The 16,973-nt window shown below is 35.0% G+C and overlaps 1 protein-coding gene across 4 annotated transcripts in view; it reads right to left on the minus strand.

The window, feature by feature from the left end:
- klhl5 (kelch-like family member 5) overlaps positions 1–16,973 on the minus strand; it is a 132,124-nt gene that overhangs the window by 24,360 nt on the left and 90,791 nt on the right. For all 4 annotated transcript variants that reach the window (XM_087235994.1, XM_087235993.1, XM_087235992.1 and 1 more), the window contains 2 exon segments: positions 14,685–14,897; positions 1,697–1,883 (listed from right to left, as the gene is read on the minus strand). In XM_087235994.1, the coding sequence (XP_087092120.1) occupies positions 1,697–1,883; positions 14,685–14,897 (400 nt within the window).

Here is a 16,973-nt window from a genome sequence, read left to right on the forward strand (position 1 = left end):
GGTTGAGCGTAGGGCTAACGACCAATCTCATAAAAAAAAAAAAAAAACTAAATATTACGAAACACCAACATAGAGTTATATTTGATATAAATGGCCCTGGGAGTAAGTAATTATAATAATTATTATTATTACAGGTTTGGTGGTGTGGATAGGTTTAAGGGTGGGTTAAGGTGTAGGGAATGTTCAGCAGTTATTTACAAATGTAATTATAGAAGTTAATTACAGATGTAATTACATAAAGGTATTTAATCAAGCATAAGAACACAACAAATACAGGTATTTACACAATAAGTACATTGTAACAAACTATTAATTCCTTTGTAAGTACATATTAGTTAAGGCCACTATAAAGTGGGACCTATTATTGTATAAAAACCTGATAATCAGCACTGTAAAAAAAACGACTAAACATAATATGGTGCCTTTGTATGTTGTACATTCCTAAATGAATTATGTCTCATAAACTGTATTATTTTTTACTACAGTTTTTAGATTTGGGGGTTTTTATCGCTCAAATTCCAGATTTTCTTGGCCAAATATAGTATTATCCGAACAAACAATGCCTTACAATCAAATTTATTTAGAATTAAGATGACGTACACATCTCAATTTCAAACAAAAAAATGACGCTTATGACTGATTTTGTGGTTCAGGGTCACATAACCTAACTTTTAATTAATTTTATAAAATCCAATCTCTCACAGCAACCCAAAACCCAGTCCACCATATTGAAAGTCTCTAATGGTAATCTACACACCACTTGGTCATGCAAATCACCTTCATGATTCACCATTAGCACAACACACCTCTAAATTCAGACCGTTCACCTTCACCCTCATTAAACATAATGCATACATCAGACCTTTCTGCTAAAAAAGCACATCTCAGCACATCTCCAGTTACCTAACAGATCAACCTTTCACCATAAGGACGACACAGCACTCATTTAAATTCAAACTTCTGCCTCATTTTAACCTACTCAAATGTAAAACACCAAATGTTTAAGGCACCATTAATTCAAACGCCTGTGAAAATGCAAATGTCTCAACAGTCCACTGCACTATAACGAATGACAGAGTGAGAGAGAGAGAGAGAGAGAGAGAGAGAGAGAGAGAGAGAATGAGGGAGAGATGAAGAGTCGGGTTTCATTGTCATCTGCCCAGAAATTGTTTAAATTACAAAAACCCTACAGATACAATTGAAGTCAGAATTATTAGCCTTTATATTTTCCTCAATTTCTGTTTAAACGGAAGAATAGTTTTAATAACGCATTTCTAATAACTGACTTATTTTATCTTTGCGATGATGACAGTACATAATATTTTACTAGATATTTTTTAAATATAGTAGTATTCATCTTAAAGTGACATTTTAAGGCTTAACTAGGTTAATTAGGTTAACTAGGCAAGTTAGTATGACAATGTATGGTTCTGTAGAATATCGGGGAAAAATTGCTTAAAAGAGCTAATAATATTGACCTTAAAATGATTTTAAAACAATTATAACTGATTTTATTATATTTAAAATAAAACAAATCAGACTTTCTCCTGAAGAAAAAAATATTGTAGGAAATACTGTGAAAAATTCCTTCCCCTGTTAAACATCATTTGGGAAATATTTTAAAAAGAGAAAGAAAAATAAAATCACAGAAAGGCTAATAATTTTGACTTTAACTGTACATCAGTAAAAGTGATACCTTTAGTGGCATCCATGCCACCCACGGCAAACAGGGCCCCTACGGTGGCCTTGCGGGGCCGAGTCCTCGGGCTTTGGAGTAGTGGACGTCTTTCTGGCAACAAATGATACTTCATGGCCTCCATCACCAGCCGCTGACACTCCACACTGTCCCTTAGCAAAGGATTCGCCTCCATATCAGCTAAAAACTGCATGGAAAACAACACAAGAACAGTGTTATAGATCATAAAATATACAATATTTACAGCACTGTGAATTTTTTTTAAATTGCAAATTGTTGTTATTTTTAAGAACATTAGGAATAAAAAGCCCTATTTTCATTTCACAGTTAATTTATCCCCATAACATTGTCCATGTCGTTTACATGTTTCTTCACCCAAGATGTTAAATAAATGTAAATAAATATGATCTTTAAACCTGTTAATGAACACATTCAGTGTGTATCTTTTTCTTTATTCAGTAAGCTTGTAGATTGTTTATTATATTTTATGCAGATGCACACCCATACAGAATCATCAACTCCCAATCAATCCAATCTCTAAAATGATAAATTCTTTCCAAATAGTTATTTGAATAGTTATTATATCAACTGAAACTGTATTCATATTGCAATATATATATATATATATATATATATATATATATATATATATATATATATATATATCGCAGAATTTAAAAAAAATTCCTATTTAAAATTTTTTCAATACTGTGCAGCCCTACATAAAAGTTTAACTTTTCTGATCCTGACTGGCAGTGTCTGGGATTGAACTCCCTAATTTCCCCTTTTTAGTAAAGCTTGCCCTAAGGCCATGTGTGGACCAAAGCATATTATGCAGCTAAAAATGCCAAAGCTCTTCTAAAACTGCATAGCTGATGCAATTGAAAAAGTGATTCTGTGGTGCAGCCTTTTTTTCATTGAGAGTTAAGCCGCGATCACACTGCACTTTTCAGCTTATACACTTCCATTCATAAGTATGCAGATTCAACAGACCAGAAACGCAAGCTTGTGCGACATTGCAAAGTTCAAGCTTGGTGAACTTTGACCTGGAAAATCGCATCATGTGACTGCGTGAGATCAATCGAAGATCATAACCTGACCTCTCTGTACAGAAATTCAAAACAAGGACCAATCACTCGTATCAAAGACTCGTAATCCCGCCCCTTTTCGCAGCACCAAATGACAGAATTTCGCAAGCACAAACTCTGGTGTGATTGCGTCATGAGACACTTAGGTTGCTATGACAGAACAACCAGAGTAAACAAGCACTAGTATCAACTCATTTCACAAATAAGTAATTGTCAGCACAATATACAGCAATGTTAATTTCTCCTCCATTTTTGTAACAGTTGTATACTTGTCCCACTCCCCCTCCACTGTGATTTGATGAACTTTCAACTCTTTCTCAACTGTGCATGAAATAGATCCTAGGCACCTCGTCACGCTACTGCCATAAAAAAAAAAAAAATGCAGTACTCCCATTGAAAACAAATGAAAAAATATGTTTTGCTTCAGAGAAGAAACACTTGAGTGAATAGACGGCTGGCTGTGTTAACTTGTTAAAAGTAAAATACTGCAGAAATGCACATTCAATCTGTAGAGAATGTAGACTCTTTACAATTATATACATTCTAGTCTTATATATATAAAAATTATTAATAACACAACACAACACAAACATCCTCCACTAAACTAATCAGTTCTATCAGGATTTTGCCAATTGTCAAAAAGGAGTCAAATTGTTATTTAGATGTAAAAAAAAAAAAAAAAAAAAGACAAGATTTCCACAGCAAAACAAGAAATGAAACAATTATTGTGAATTTTGCTTTGAATTTACAAATTGGATTTGTGTATTTACGAATTGTGTTTTTAATATACGAATTAGATTTGTGAATCGCGATTTTAATTCACAAGTTGGATGTGTATTTATGAATTGTGTTTTGAATTTACGAATTGGATTTGTGTATTTTTGAATCACCTTTTTAATATACAAATTGGTTTGTGTATTTTTGAACCATGATTCGAATTTAGAAATTAGATTTGTGTATTTACGAATTGTGTTTTTAATTTACGAACTGGATTTGTGTATTTTTTTTTATCACGTTTTTAATATACTAATTGGATTTGTGCACTTTTGAATCACAATTTGAATTTACCAGTTGGATTTCTGTATTTAGGAATTGTGTTTTGAATTTACAAACTTGATTTGTGTATTTTTTGAATCACATTTGTAATATACGAATTGGAATTGTGTATTTTTGAATTACGATTTGAATTTACAAATTGGATTCATGAATTTACAAATTGTGTTATGAAATTACGAATTGGATTTGTGTAATATTGAATGGCATTTAGAATTTTTAATTGATTTTTGCATTTTTGAATCACGTTTTTAACATACATATTATATTTGTGCATTTTTGAATCACGATTAGAATTTACGAATTGGATTTTTGTATTTAAGAATTGTGTTTTGAATTCACAAATTGGATTTGTGTATTTATGAATGGCATTTTGAATTTATGAATTGATTTGTGTATTTTTAAATTTTGTTTTGAATGCACAAATTTGATTTGTGTATTTTTGAATGGTGTTTGAATTCACAAATTGGATTTGTGTAATTGTCAATTTGTTTTTTGAATTTACAAACTGGATTTGTTCATTTTTGAATCACGTTTTGAATTTATGAATTAAATTTGTGTATTTTTTAATTGTATTTTGAATTTACCAGTTGGATTTGTGTTTTTTTAATTGTGTTTTGAATTTAAGATTTTTTTTTATCATTTTTTAAATTTATGAATTAGATTTGGGTAATTCTGAATTGTGCTTTGAATTTACGAACTGTATTTGTGTATTTTTGAATCGTGTTTTGAATTTATAAATTGGATTTGTGTATTTTACGAATTTTGTTTTGAACTTAAGAATTGTATTTCGCAAATGTGAATTGTGTTATGGATGTATGAATTATATTTTGTAAATGTATTATTTTTGAGACTGATTTAAGACTGATATTTATTTAGTTTACTTTATCTCTACATAATAAACCGGAGTATAGCAGACCCTTCGCTCTGCTTTTATAGATCCACAGCTGTTCAATTGCTTCTCTAAAAAAAGAAAGCACATCAGTCATGCTGTCATACAGACCAAGGAACAGCTTGCCAACTTCAAAATACTTGATTTATGGTAGAGAAGATTAGCTTGAAGATTAGCTGAAGGCTTTAAAACTTTCAGGCAGGAAGGGTATTTGCAAGAAAAGTGACCAAGACAGCGGACAAACACTGACAGGCTGGAGAGTTATTTGTCTGACTTGAACAAAACACTCCAGACATTACACATCTCAGTATGGATCTGGCACCTACAAACGAGTGGCAAGAAGTAACTGTTATTGCTGCAGTGCTGGATTTTTGTCAGAATCCATGTGCCAAAGCTAAAATCTCCAGGAAGAAATTTTAGTTTAATGAGGCTAAACTTGAGGACTCTTTGACAGAAGCCAAACAGAGTTCTGCAGTTACAGGATACACCATGAGCAGCTGTCAAAAATGGTGGTTGTGGCAATAGCATTCTCCAGGGTAGCTTTCAGGAGAAAGAATTTTAGGCAAATTACTGAGAACATGTTTGAGTCAGACAAAAAAATCTGTGTTTATGGTGAAGGCTAATTTTCTAGAAGGACAATGGTCTAAATCACACAGCAAAACCCCTTAAAGAACAGGCTTGAATCCATTTGAACATCTGCCATATGACCTAAAAAACAAATTGCAAGAACTCTTTGTACAATTATATAGAGTTCGCATTTAAGAATGATCAAAAAAGCACATCTAAAATGATCACAAGCTAAATGTGCAAAGCTCTCAAAAAGACATGACATGTAAAAGTGGTGCTAAAATATATTTCTTAAAAATTGTAAATCAAGATAGAATGCAGAAATATGCTGCATTTAAATGACTAAATACATAAATAATGTAAAACAAAGTAAAATAAGGTAAAACAAAAAAAATAGCAAAAAAAAATTTATTTTAACATACAGCTCTGGAGAAATGGGAATGTATACAGTCAAGCTTAAATTGTAAATATCCCAGGGGTATGAATAGGTTTGGGCTTGACTGTATATGCTTATAATTTCCCAATATTGATATGGAAAATTACATATTGCTCTTTTGTCATTTTGTGCAGATAAATTCTTGAATTTATAAAGACATTATTATAGTGTCAGGGTTTCAGGAAGGATGAGGGAGCGAGGACTCAAATGCAACATAAGATGGTATTTATTAATAAAAATAAAACAAAAAGGACAACAAAAACCACCCCGAGGGGGAAAAACATAACTATAAAACAAACACTCAAACAAACTTGGATGGGCTGGCAGGACAGACAGGACTGGATAGCACAGGACATGGAAATAACAACGAACTGGCACAGGACTGAAAACATGAGGGGATTATAAAGCAAAAGTAAAATTGACACACATGAACATGACAAACTAATGAGTTAACAAGGAGGGTAGGACTAGACAATAAACGGGAGAGCGCATGACACAAATGAGAGAACTCATTAACCGCATGCTCATGACAACAAACACAACACTGAAGCACACGACAAAAGCACGTGACCACAATGTAAACACCGAGCCACGTGCTTTGACAAGAGACGCAAGACACGAGCACACGATAGATAAACACCTTACCGTGCGCTCACATATAAGCAACGCGCATGCTTCATCTCAGCGCCAACCAAAACTGAAACCAATAAGACGGAGGCGCCGAGAAAAAAGCAGCGCGATGCTGACAGAAACAAACACAAACACTAGTACAAGAGCGCGCGTGTCTGAGGGACTCCGCGTACACCCAAGATGGCGCGCGTACACACAGAGACAGAAACAGGACCAGACATGGGTAGTGTCCGAGCTCTGCCACCAAAACAAGAATTTACAAGACCAGAGTGGCAGAACCCTGACATATAGTCTAGAAAAATATATATAAAGATTTATACTCAAAACATACCTTATAATGAAAAATCTAAATTATAAAGACTTTAAAATGGTTTAAAATGGTCAAATTGATATAGATGGTGTAACCAGTGGATTGTGACACTGACAACAGGGTTAGGATCCAAATGCAAGTTTACTGAGGCAGTCAGTCAAGCAATGGTCAACACAGGTGCAAACTGATGTGTGAAGGCAATCCAGAATCGTAGTCACAACAACTGGCGAGAGGTCGGAAGGCAGGCGGCAGAAAGGGACAAAAAGACAAACTAGGTGAGGGTCAAAACACGGAAAAACAAGACAAGGAAAATGCATTGTAATGTCACTGATAGCAAATAAGACTCGGCAACTGGAGTAAGTGTATGTGCTGCTTAAATAGTTTATGTAATCAGTCCTTGACAATCCTCCGGTATTGGGTGTGTAATCAGTCAGAATAAGGAACGTGTGTGTGAGCAAAGTGCATGTATGAAGTTGTAGTCCATGAAGTGGTGGTTTTGAAGTCCATTTGTTGTCCGTGTGTGAATTCTAGCGATCTATAGAGTTACGATCGCTGGTGATCATGACAAATGGCAAACGTCCTCTAAAATAATTCTAATATGCTGATTTGTTGCTAAAAAACATTTGATTTTAATATCAATGTTGAAACCAGCTTAATTTTGTGGACACTAAACATTTCTTGGACTCTATAGTAAATAGAATTTTAACTAGTTTATTGAATCAATATTTTGTAATATTATTAAGTATTTGTTTTATAATATTTATCCATTTTGTGCATTCTTTCTGAAAAAAAAAATTATTATATAAAATAGCTATAAAGACCTCAAACTTTTTAACATTACTGTATACAGCAGAGGTCCTTGCTGGTTTGTGTATCATTTGGTACTGGGCAGAGAAAATCATTAATTATTTCCATTTTATTCTTTTAGTCTGAACCTTCTTTTATTTAAAAAAAAAAAAATAAATAAATTATTTTGAAAAATTACCATATTCTCTCGGTTACATTTCAGTCACTTGAGCGCCAATATTTAATCCACAAGCTAGCAAGATGAGTAAGAAACATATGTCTTTAGAAAGTTTCTTAGCGAAGAAGAAAAGGCCCAGTCAAGGACCCATGAACTGCCAAGGAATGGCTCCGTAACCCATTGTCAACAAATTTGGTGAATCCAGCATGTCTGTGAAAGAAGATGATCAACAGCTGGAGATCGCAAATGACGGCAGCCATTCACATATCGTGTCTTGTGCAAGTTCGTTATTTTCTTATGCATTATTCTCCATAAACAAAACTTGTAACAGAGTTGCAGCAATGTTTTGTCAGCTTGTAATGCACTGAGAAAATGATTGATGGTCGCCAAGCACCCCCACCCCCGGCCATGGTAAAAATTGTAAGCACTGGTCCGCAGTAATAAAAAGGTTGTGGACCACTGGTATGTAGTATAATTGTCAATGCAACCAAGGTATTTCCATTTAGCTTACAATTTTATAACAGAAATGTGACAGAAAAAGATAAAAGATGTTCTGAAGTGAGTAATGTGAATGTAATGCAATGTTCTGGTATTTCTAATAACACAGCACATTTTTCCAGTTCACAACAAAACAACACATTCTTTTTTTCTGTAAAGAGCTACAGAATAAATTAGATTTTTTTCTAAACCAACCCCTCACCCTCATCCATTTAAAGACACACTTTGATAACCTGACAGAGCTGAATCCTTCCCAGCTTCCCAGGCCTCGAGGAGACGACTCTGGGGACGCAATGAAGAGAGGAAACAAGGTTCTGATGAAACTTCTGACAAAAGGTCCTACCTACATTCGTTCTTAAAAACAGGGAAATCCAGCGAGAGACGGAGCGCGTGTCCCTCTGGGCCTCTGACAGAATGCAGAGACTCTTATATAGGTTACAACTCCTGAGCAAACACTCTTTTAAGTATCTAAAACAGCCACACACACACAACCAGTTACCAGCTACAAGTCCTGTTATTTAAACTAAATCACTGACACCTCATTCGGCATGTTATTTATTATTTTTAGAGCACCACATTTGGTCAGTGTAATCTAAAGACTGCAATGTGACAGATTGACAAGATGATGTCAAATGAAAAGATCTCGGGTACAAGTGTCCGAAATGAGTTTCCTTCGAAGGGTGGCAGGGTGCACTCTTATGGATAGGGTAAGGAGCTCTGTAATCCAAGAGGAGCTCGAAGTATTGCTGCTGCTCCTCCACATCGAAAGAAGGCAGCTGAGGTGGCTCGGGCATCTGTTTAGGATGCCTCCAGGACGCCTACCTAGGGAGGTGTTCCAGGCATGTGTCACTGGGAGGAGGCCTCGGGGAAGACCCAGAACACGCTGGAGGGACTATGTCTCTAGCCTGGCCTGGGAATGCCTCAGGATCCCCCCAGAGGAGCTGGAGGAAGCGTCTGGGAAGAGGGAAGTCTGGGGTTCTCTCCTAAGACTGCTGCCCCCGCGACCCAGCCCCGGAAAAGCGGCAGAAAAAAAAATGAATTGATGAATAAACGGGTTAAAAAGTTCATAATTAGCAAACAATTTCACACTTCAGTAGGACAGACTTTTGCCAAACTCAGACAATAATTATCATAATACAAGTGATTATACAAGACATTTAAAATGATGTCAAACATGACAAGTTAAAGATATAGATTCACAAGATACACCATGTGAAGAGGATAAAAATTCGGTGTGGAATGTCAGTGACCTGAGCTTTGAGTAAAGGGGGCAGCAGAGAGGGGGGCACATGATAGGTAACTAAGGCAGTTGGCAAAGGCAACTTGCTCTTTTGCAGGTCTGCTACTCAGACTAGAATGTTTATTGTTTTATTGCATAGCAATTCTTGTGGTCTTATCTCATGAAATTTCATAACAGTTGTGAGGATCAGATATTATGGAGAGCCATCCCTAAAATAACTTTTGTAGTTCCACAAAAATGGAAGAATATTCAAGTCCAAGTGTTTAAAGAAGGACTTGGGTAATTACATTGGAAAATTATTAAATAAATGTAATATTTGAGGAAGAAATATGATTTTATCACATTTATTCTGCCACTTAAAGAGATTGGTAGACTCTTTTGATAGTCTATACAATTATGCAGTTTAAACAATAAGGGGTTGAAATTAACTTTAAAGAGCAGTTTATTTTTTTTTACGAAAAAAGCATTTTTACTGGCTATTTGTCAACTAGCCATTTGTGAAGCCTCATTCAGTAGCATCTGACCAAATCCATAATCACATCCATCACTGCACCCAGAAAAGCAGTCCAATATTCCACCTTCGCAACAGCACTTTCACCTCCTCAGTCTCTGCTTTCACCTCCCTACCAATCTCCATCCATCACGTCATCACTCCTCCCTTTCTCCTTCTCCTCTTTGTGCTAAAAACAAAAGCTAATCATTTCCACTTCTTTTATAAAACATGCCTGTGTCACATACAGTGAACAAGAGCATCTGTCATGGACCAGAATCGATCATCTTTACTGAGCATGAATACTGATGAAAATGTGTTGAAGAGAATGGAAGTTGGGAAGGCTGGATGGTGGCTTAGAATTTCTTTTTTTTTCCTTATTGGAAAGCACAGAACAACCTGCGATTTACATTTAGATGGAACTGAACAAACTCTGCTCAGCCAGCCACGATGGGAGAATGCTCATCTTGGAATTATTTAAATATTTCTTAAGAGATGGAAGCTAGAAACAGAAAAGGTAGAGGGAGAGAAAGGGGGAATTCATGATGCATTTAAATGAATAAAAAAAGTGCAAAGCTTTGAGTTCCAAAGGGAAAGAACCTCAATTAAATTGCTGAAAATCACATCCTGCACACACGGATTGAGTGCATGACACTAATATCAAAGACTGCGCACTCACTGTATTAGGTATAGCTGTTCAGGTGTTTGTTTATGTAAATATTTGACCAGCCAATAACGATCCAGCAACTCAATGCATTTAGGCATGCAGACATGGTCAAGACAATCAAGACAAGTTAAAACCGAGCATCTGAAATGGAAAAAAAAAAAAAAAAAGATTACATTTTTTTTAAAGGTGCCGTTGTTGTTGTTATTTCAGCAACTGCCTTTAAAAACTTTATAATCATGATATGACACAATAAAATCTTCCTCATATGTCATTTCTTACTTAAATAATCTTACAAAACATACTGCAGTTTGAGGTTTAAAACACCCTGCTCCCAAACCACTAGATTATTGTAACAAGGGGAGTGACACTGACAACAGAGGTGCGGATTCACATGCAGGTTTATGACCAAAGTCAGGCCAGCAATGGTCAACAACGGGGGTAAACAGATGTTTACAGTTAATCCAGATTCATAGTCAATAGGCAGGCAGATGGTCAGAGGCAGGCAGCAAACAGTATTATAGAAATAAACAAGGCAAGGATCAAAAACACAGTAAAGCAAGACAGGAAACGCATTGTATTGTGTCACTAGAACAGATAACAAGACCAAAAACGACTGTGTGTTTGAGGGGTGTTCTTATAGTCCAAGTAATTATTCTATAATCAGCTTCAGCTGTGAGATTGTAATCAGTCAGGATCTGGAACGTGTGTGTGAGCGGAGTGCATGTATGGAGTTGCAGTCCACAAAATGGGAATTTGTAGTCTGTTAACACTTGTGAGTGTTTTCCAGCGATCTATGGTGTTTTAGATCACTGGTGATTGTGACAATTATAGAGTATTATTAAGAATATAAGGAATTGTTAAGTAACTTTTACTGTACCTTCTGATTATAGTCTACTGTTAAAAACATTTTAAAGTTGCAATGATATACTTTTCCTGAAAGGAACATCAGATGAAAAATACTTGTCAAAATGAAACTTAAGATTCAGTTCATGATGAAAACAAAAATCTTGCAGTGTGCTCAGAAAAGGTACATTTTTTACCCCTCTGTTATTTGTTATTTTTTAAGCAAATTCTGAATATAATTTTGTTCATCAGTTTCTCATAAGACAACACTCCACATGCTCAACTTGTATCACTTGGTTTTAGAATGTTTAGAAATTAATATAATATAATAATATAATAATATGTTATTATTATTGTAATTTGTATATATATAATTTATATTATAGTTAAAATATATTATAAAATATATAATGGATTACAAGCACAGGTTGAATTCTCTAGTGAAAATTACAGAAGTCTTTTTTCACAGCAAGTTTTCTCTTTCAGGTTAAAAACTTAAACATTTATGTGTACAAAAAGTGCTTCATGAATACTAATCGTGCATTTATTTGATAAATATATAAAGTATTTATTTTAAAATATGATCACTGTATAAAAATACTTGTTTTTATTTCAAGAAAAAATATGTGATTTTTGTATCAGCCATTACTCCAGTCTTAAGTATCACAGGATGCTTTAAACCTTTTTTTTTTTAAATATGCTAATTTAGTGTTGAAAAACATTACAAACTAATGAGCTAAAACTGTGCTAAAATTAATAGAAACTATAAACCAAAGCATTTATTAGAAATACGAACCTTCTGGTCAACCTTCTGAAATAAATGCGGTCATTTTGACCCCTATGGTAGTTCAAGGTAGAAACACTCTTAGTTCTTTTGTGTTTCGAAAATCTATTAAAATTACAACGTCATTAAGAAATATAACATTTAGAAAAAGTCAGGGTATTATAGATATGTGGGTTTATTACAACAAAGTTAAAAAAATTACAAAAACGCCTTGGTAGTCTTAATACAAGTCATTATTTTAAATATTTGATTTCACCTCAACACTTGTGTACTTTCATTTTCTCTGTCTTTCCAAAAAAAAAAAAAAACACAAGGCAGCTGTGTTAACTTTTATTTAAAGTATTCAAAATAATAGTTAAATGTAGTCAGTGCTTAATCAGTGAATTGCGAGGTCTTGAAACAGATCAGGGTAACGGATCCGGCATGTAAGCATGTTACTCAAGGATGGAGAGGTGTCGTGTACGAAACTGAAGACCAGGGGGTTTGGTGAAGAGGGTTGGGGAGTTGCTGAAGAAAGTGAAAGTGAACAGCGGACAGGGGAGGAGGGCGGTTGAGTAGGGGGATCAGTAAAATGAGGTGTCATGCATATATTACTGCATTAATTTACATTACTTCATGTCTTATATAAAGTTTATACATAGAATAAAAGCATCAGCTTACTGTTCAGTGATCATTATGCATTAGGATGCTGTTTATTTTTCAGTAGCCCATCATATTTGTTTGATTTGTAGATTATGCATTTTATTAATGGATCTTTTGTTAGAAGCTGTAAATATCAGAATGAAAAAAAGGTTGGTTGTACACTTAATCATCAAAGTTACATACATGTTGTGTTTAGGATGGAACTATGGTGGAGGGAAAAAACATGCCGACTTTTAAAAAAAAACTGCTCCAACATCCAGCCAAAATTCCCACTCCTTTCTCTGCTTACATAATCTGGTGCAAGCATTAGGAAAAAGTTGCTGATCGCAGTTAACTTTATGGCCATCGGTGTCGCTACAAATGAAACTTTCTGACATATGGCTCGTTTCCACTGACTGGTACAGTACGGTACGGTTCAGGTTGGTACTGGTCATCTTTATCAGGCTTGCATTTCCACTAACAAGGGTACCCTTTTAGAGGGCGTGGTGTATGACAGAAATTTCAGTTGACGTCATTCTCGCTGAATAAAATGTTTACAGTACAGTCATATGGTTCGTTTACATATATGAGAAGCACTTTTCACAAAACAGATGCTTTACACACATAAATACTTGTGTATAAATGTTTATTACTAAATTTTCTATGAACATGAGTTGATTATAACTGCAGATCAATGACAGTGCGAAATAGCCTACTGTAACGTCTGTAATTATATAAAATATATAAATAAATGCAGCATACATGAATACATACAGCCCCTTACAGTCTCCTACATGTTACCAACTACAGAAAAACTACACAGAGCATACATTTAACGTTAGCCTTTATTTAGGTTCAAAAACAACACGCACATAGCCCACAGTCAGCGCAAACCTCTCATCTGTGTCTGTAATCTTCAGCAGCACATGTAGCCTCTGTTAGAGAGCAATTCCATCATTCTTAGTTCATAATATATTAGTCCAAATGGTGATAATAATAATAGGTAAACATGGCAGTTTGTTCACGTTTGCTAAAAAAAAAAATGTTCCGGCTTCTCCTTTTTTTCCGCGCTTCACTCTCGCGTTTGTCCTTTTCTTTCTGAAAGTTTCACACTCGCGTTGTCAGCTTCTCACAGTATCGGATTTAAAAGCACGTCAATAATTAAGCGCACGTTATTATCATCCGCTCAAGAAGTTTGTTATTTCAGATATAGATGTGCGGCGAGCGCAAGGAAGAAAGCGAAACCGCTCGCGCATCAGACTGGCTCGTAAAAAACAGCGAGGCACAGGGTATCTGCTCTTCTTTTTGGCTTTGTGGCTGTTCATTGAGACGACGACAAGGTTTGTTTAAACCCGTGTCGACCATGTTTCGTTATTATATGCATATATAAGTCCGCAGTAATCTCTCGGCTGTGTATTTTAAACATGGCAGCTCTTTTGTTTACATTCTGGCTTGTTGCGTAAGCGAATGGCGTATCTCGGTAAACCCTTTCTCCTGTTTGGTACCCTTTCGAAAGGGTGCCGAAAAAGTGGTACGGTATGGTTCAGTTCGGTATGCCTTTTGACAGTGGACACGGCCATGAATGTGTACTAAACCGAACCGTACAATAATACCGCCAATAAAGTCCCTTTAAAACAAAAAAGCCTCTGACAAAGCTTAATGGCTGTTCAGCCCCCTACTGCAAAACTTCAAGCATGTGAGCATTAATTACCCTGACTGACCGAATAACTGACTGATCTTTCAATTAACTGATTGGCTGATATGCTAATTAATGCAGATTAATGATTTTCTGTGGATTTACAGGGATAGCGATCAAGCTGACAGCACAGCAGAATAAAGAACTAGCTGACTCGTTCACTGATGAATGGATGGATGGATGGACGGGTGGACTGACGGTTGGCTGACCTGTGGTTTAAGCAGGGGAAGGCGGATGTGAGCAAGAAGTGCAGAAAGCTGTGACTGACGGGTGGTCACATCATGACGGACCCAGCTGAGTAGTGCTGTTACCACGGTTTCCTCCTCTGGAACGTTCATGTCATCAGACGCTAAAAGCTTCTCCACTTCACATGAGGGCAAGAGCAGAAACTCCTGATGCCTCATGACCTCCATGAAGTGCTCCTGCCACAGAGAGACACAGAGAGAAATTATCTCTATTGGATGATGGAACTGAGAGAGCGGTGGTCAGTAGAACATCAGTGTGTGTTTACTGTGCGTTACTGGTTAACGACAGCACAAGGCAAAAACTGGTCTCAGGATGCAATATGCAAGATTTAAAGATTATACAATTATTCATGTCCACTCTGAGGAGGCATAAGATATGTTTAGTTGCATTTTTTTTGTTAATTTATCGTGTCTATTGTGAAATTTGATGCGTGTGTTTCAGCAAACACATGTAGACTGGTGAATCATGTCAAACCACACAGCTTAACTTCATCTGTTCATGCAGTGGTTCATATTAACTCCTGGAGGTGTTTTCTTTGACTATAGCTTCAAAATACAACCCCATACAACTCTTATCTCTCTCTTTTGTTAAGTTTAATAGGGTATGCAGAAGTATGCAAAAAGACTTCAGTAACCTGGGTCAAGTGCTTCCGGTAAACTGTATGCAGTTACAAAATCGGCGTGTTTAAGGTCTGTTTTTCTTTTGTAAACAAAATAAAGTGGGTCTCAGACTGTACACGAAGCATTAAATTAAATTTTTTCCGCGTCATGTCTTTAAAATATGAACATTTATTTTACCCTGGTATATTCAATGGAGCTTCTGAACTAGACTGCAAATCCAGACAGGCACATGCATGCAATCGGTTTTTCATCTCATTTTACACTTAAACAACTAAACAAACGCTGAAGTCTATTTAACTGATTATATTTGAATTACGTAACAACATCGATGCTGTAAAAGGAACCGTATACAACTGAAAAAAGTCACATTAACCATTCACCAGAAGTTTATGATTTATACCCTATTATAATTTAGCCTTAATCCACAACAGATCTGGTGAGCAAAATAGGTTAATGTTACTCTAATTGGGTTTATATGTGTCCGTGTTCAGTGTACATCCGGCTGTGTGTGAGTCTGTAATAGCTGCACGTCAGAGAGGAGCTCATTAATATTTACGATGCGAGCCATATATGGTCAATCATGGACCTTCTGACTCTATGGGTATTTTATGAAGTAATTAATAATTCTGCAAACGTTTACCAAAACTGTAAACCTACTATGTATCAGAGAACAATTTGACTAATTAAATCAATGCAGTATATGGCACCTATAAATTTGTCTTTAATTAGGGTTCTTAGCAATACTTATTAGTAAGAAAAATATGTTTTGATATATTTAAAGTAGAAAAATCACAAAAAAATGTTTTTATGGAACATGATCTTTGCTTAATATTCTAATGTTTTTGGCATAAAGGAAAATAAATCATTTAGATGATATTGACGCGAACAATGCTATTGACAAAAAATACCAGTTTTTTTGTTCTAAGGTCAAATATGCATTTTATATACATATTTGTTTGTTTATAAACACATGCCGTCACCTTGGAATTATAAGGTTATAATTATATCAGCACTCAATATGCATGTAACAGTTCTTTTTCATACATTAACATGACAGAGAATCTAAATGTACTCAAAATGTAAATTATAAACATTTTCTTAAATTTGCAAACTGGGGTAAACAAAACAGGGCAAATGCAGATGGAACCTTCTAATTCTAAACAGCCATTTTCCGCTTGGAAATATGAGCTTCTTTCTGGCAGTTTATTAATTGAAGCATTACTTTTCAAGAAATACAATCACAAAAAAATAAAAGTTGTTGTTGTACCAATATGCTGATGTTGAGAAAGTTAAATTTTGTTTAATGGTTTAGGTTGAATATTTTTTCTTGTTCAAGTTAAACAAACAAGGCTTAAAAAATATTTGTTTGTAATTATCCAATGCAGCTGTTAATTTTTTATGTAATTAATATGGTCATATTTACTGAATTATATGCTTTATGAATTATTTAATTATATATATTGGATTATATGCCCTATGATTTTAATATTTGCCCTTCAAGACTTAATATATCAAAGTTAAAGACTTTAAAAGAAAACAGACGATGATCAAATGAGTTTAATAAACACTAAAACATGTTTCACTGACTATATATACATTTATAAAAATATTTCACAATTAATATATAACATT

The sequence above is a fragment of the Danio rerio genome, chromosome 1, assembly GCF_052040795.2.
Source record: "Danio rerio strain M-AB ecotype USA chromosome 1, GRCz13ab, whole genome shotgun sequence".
NCBI classification, from domain to species: Eukaryota; Metazoa; Chordata; class Actinopteri; order Cypriniformes; family Danionidae; genus Danio; species Danio rerio.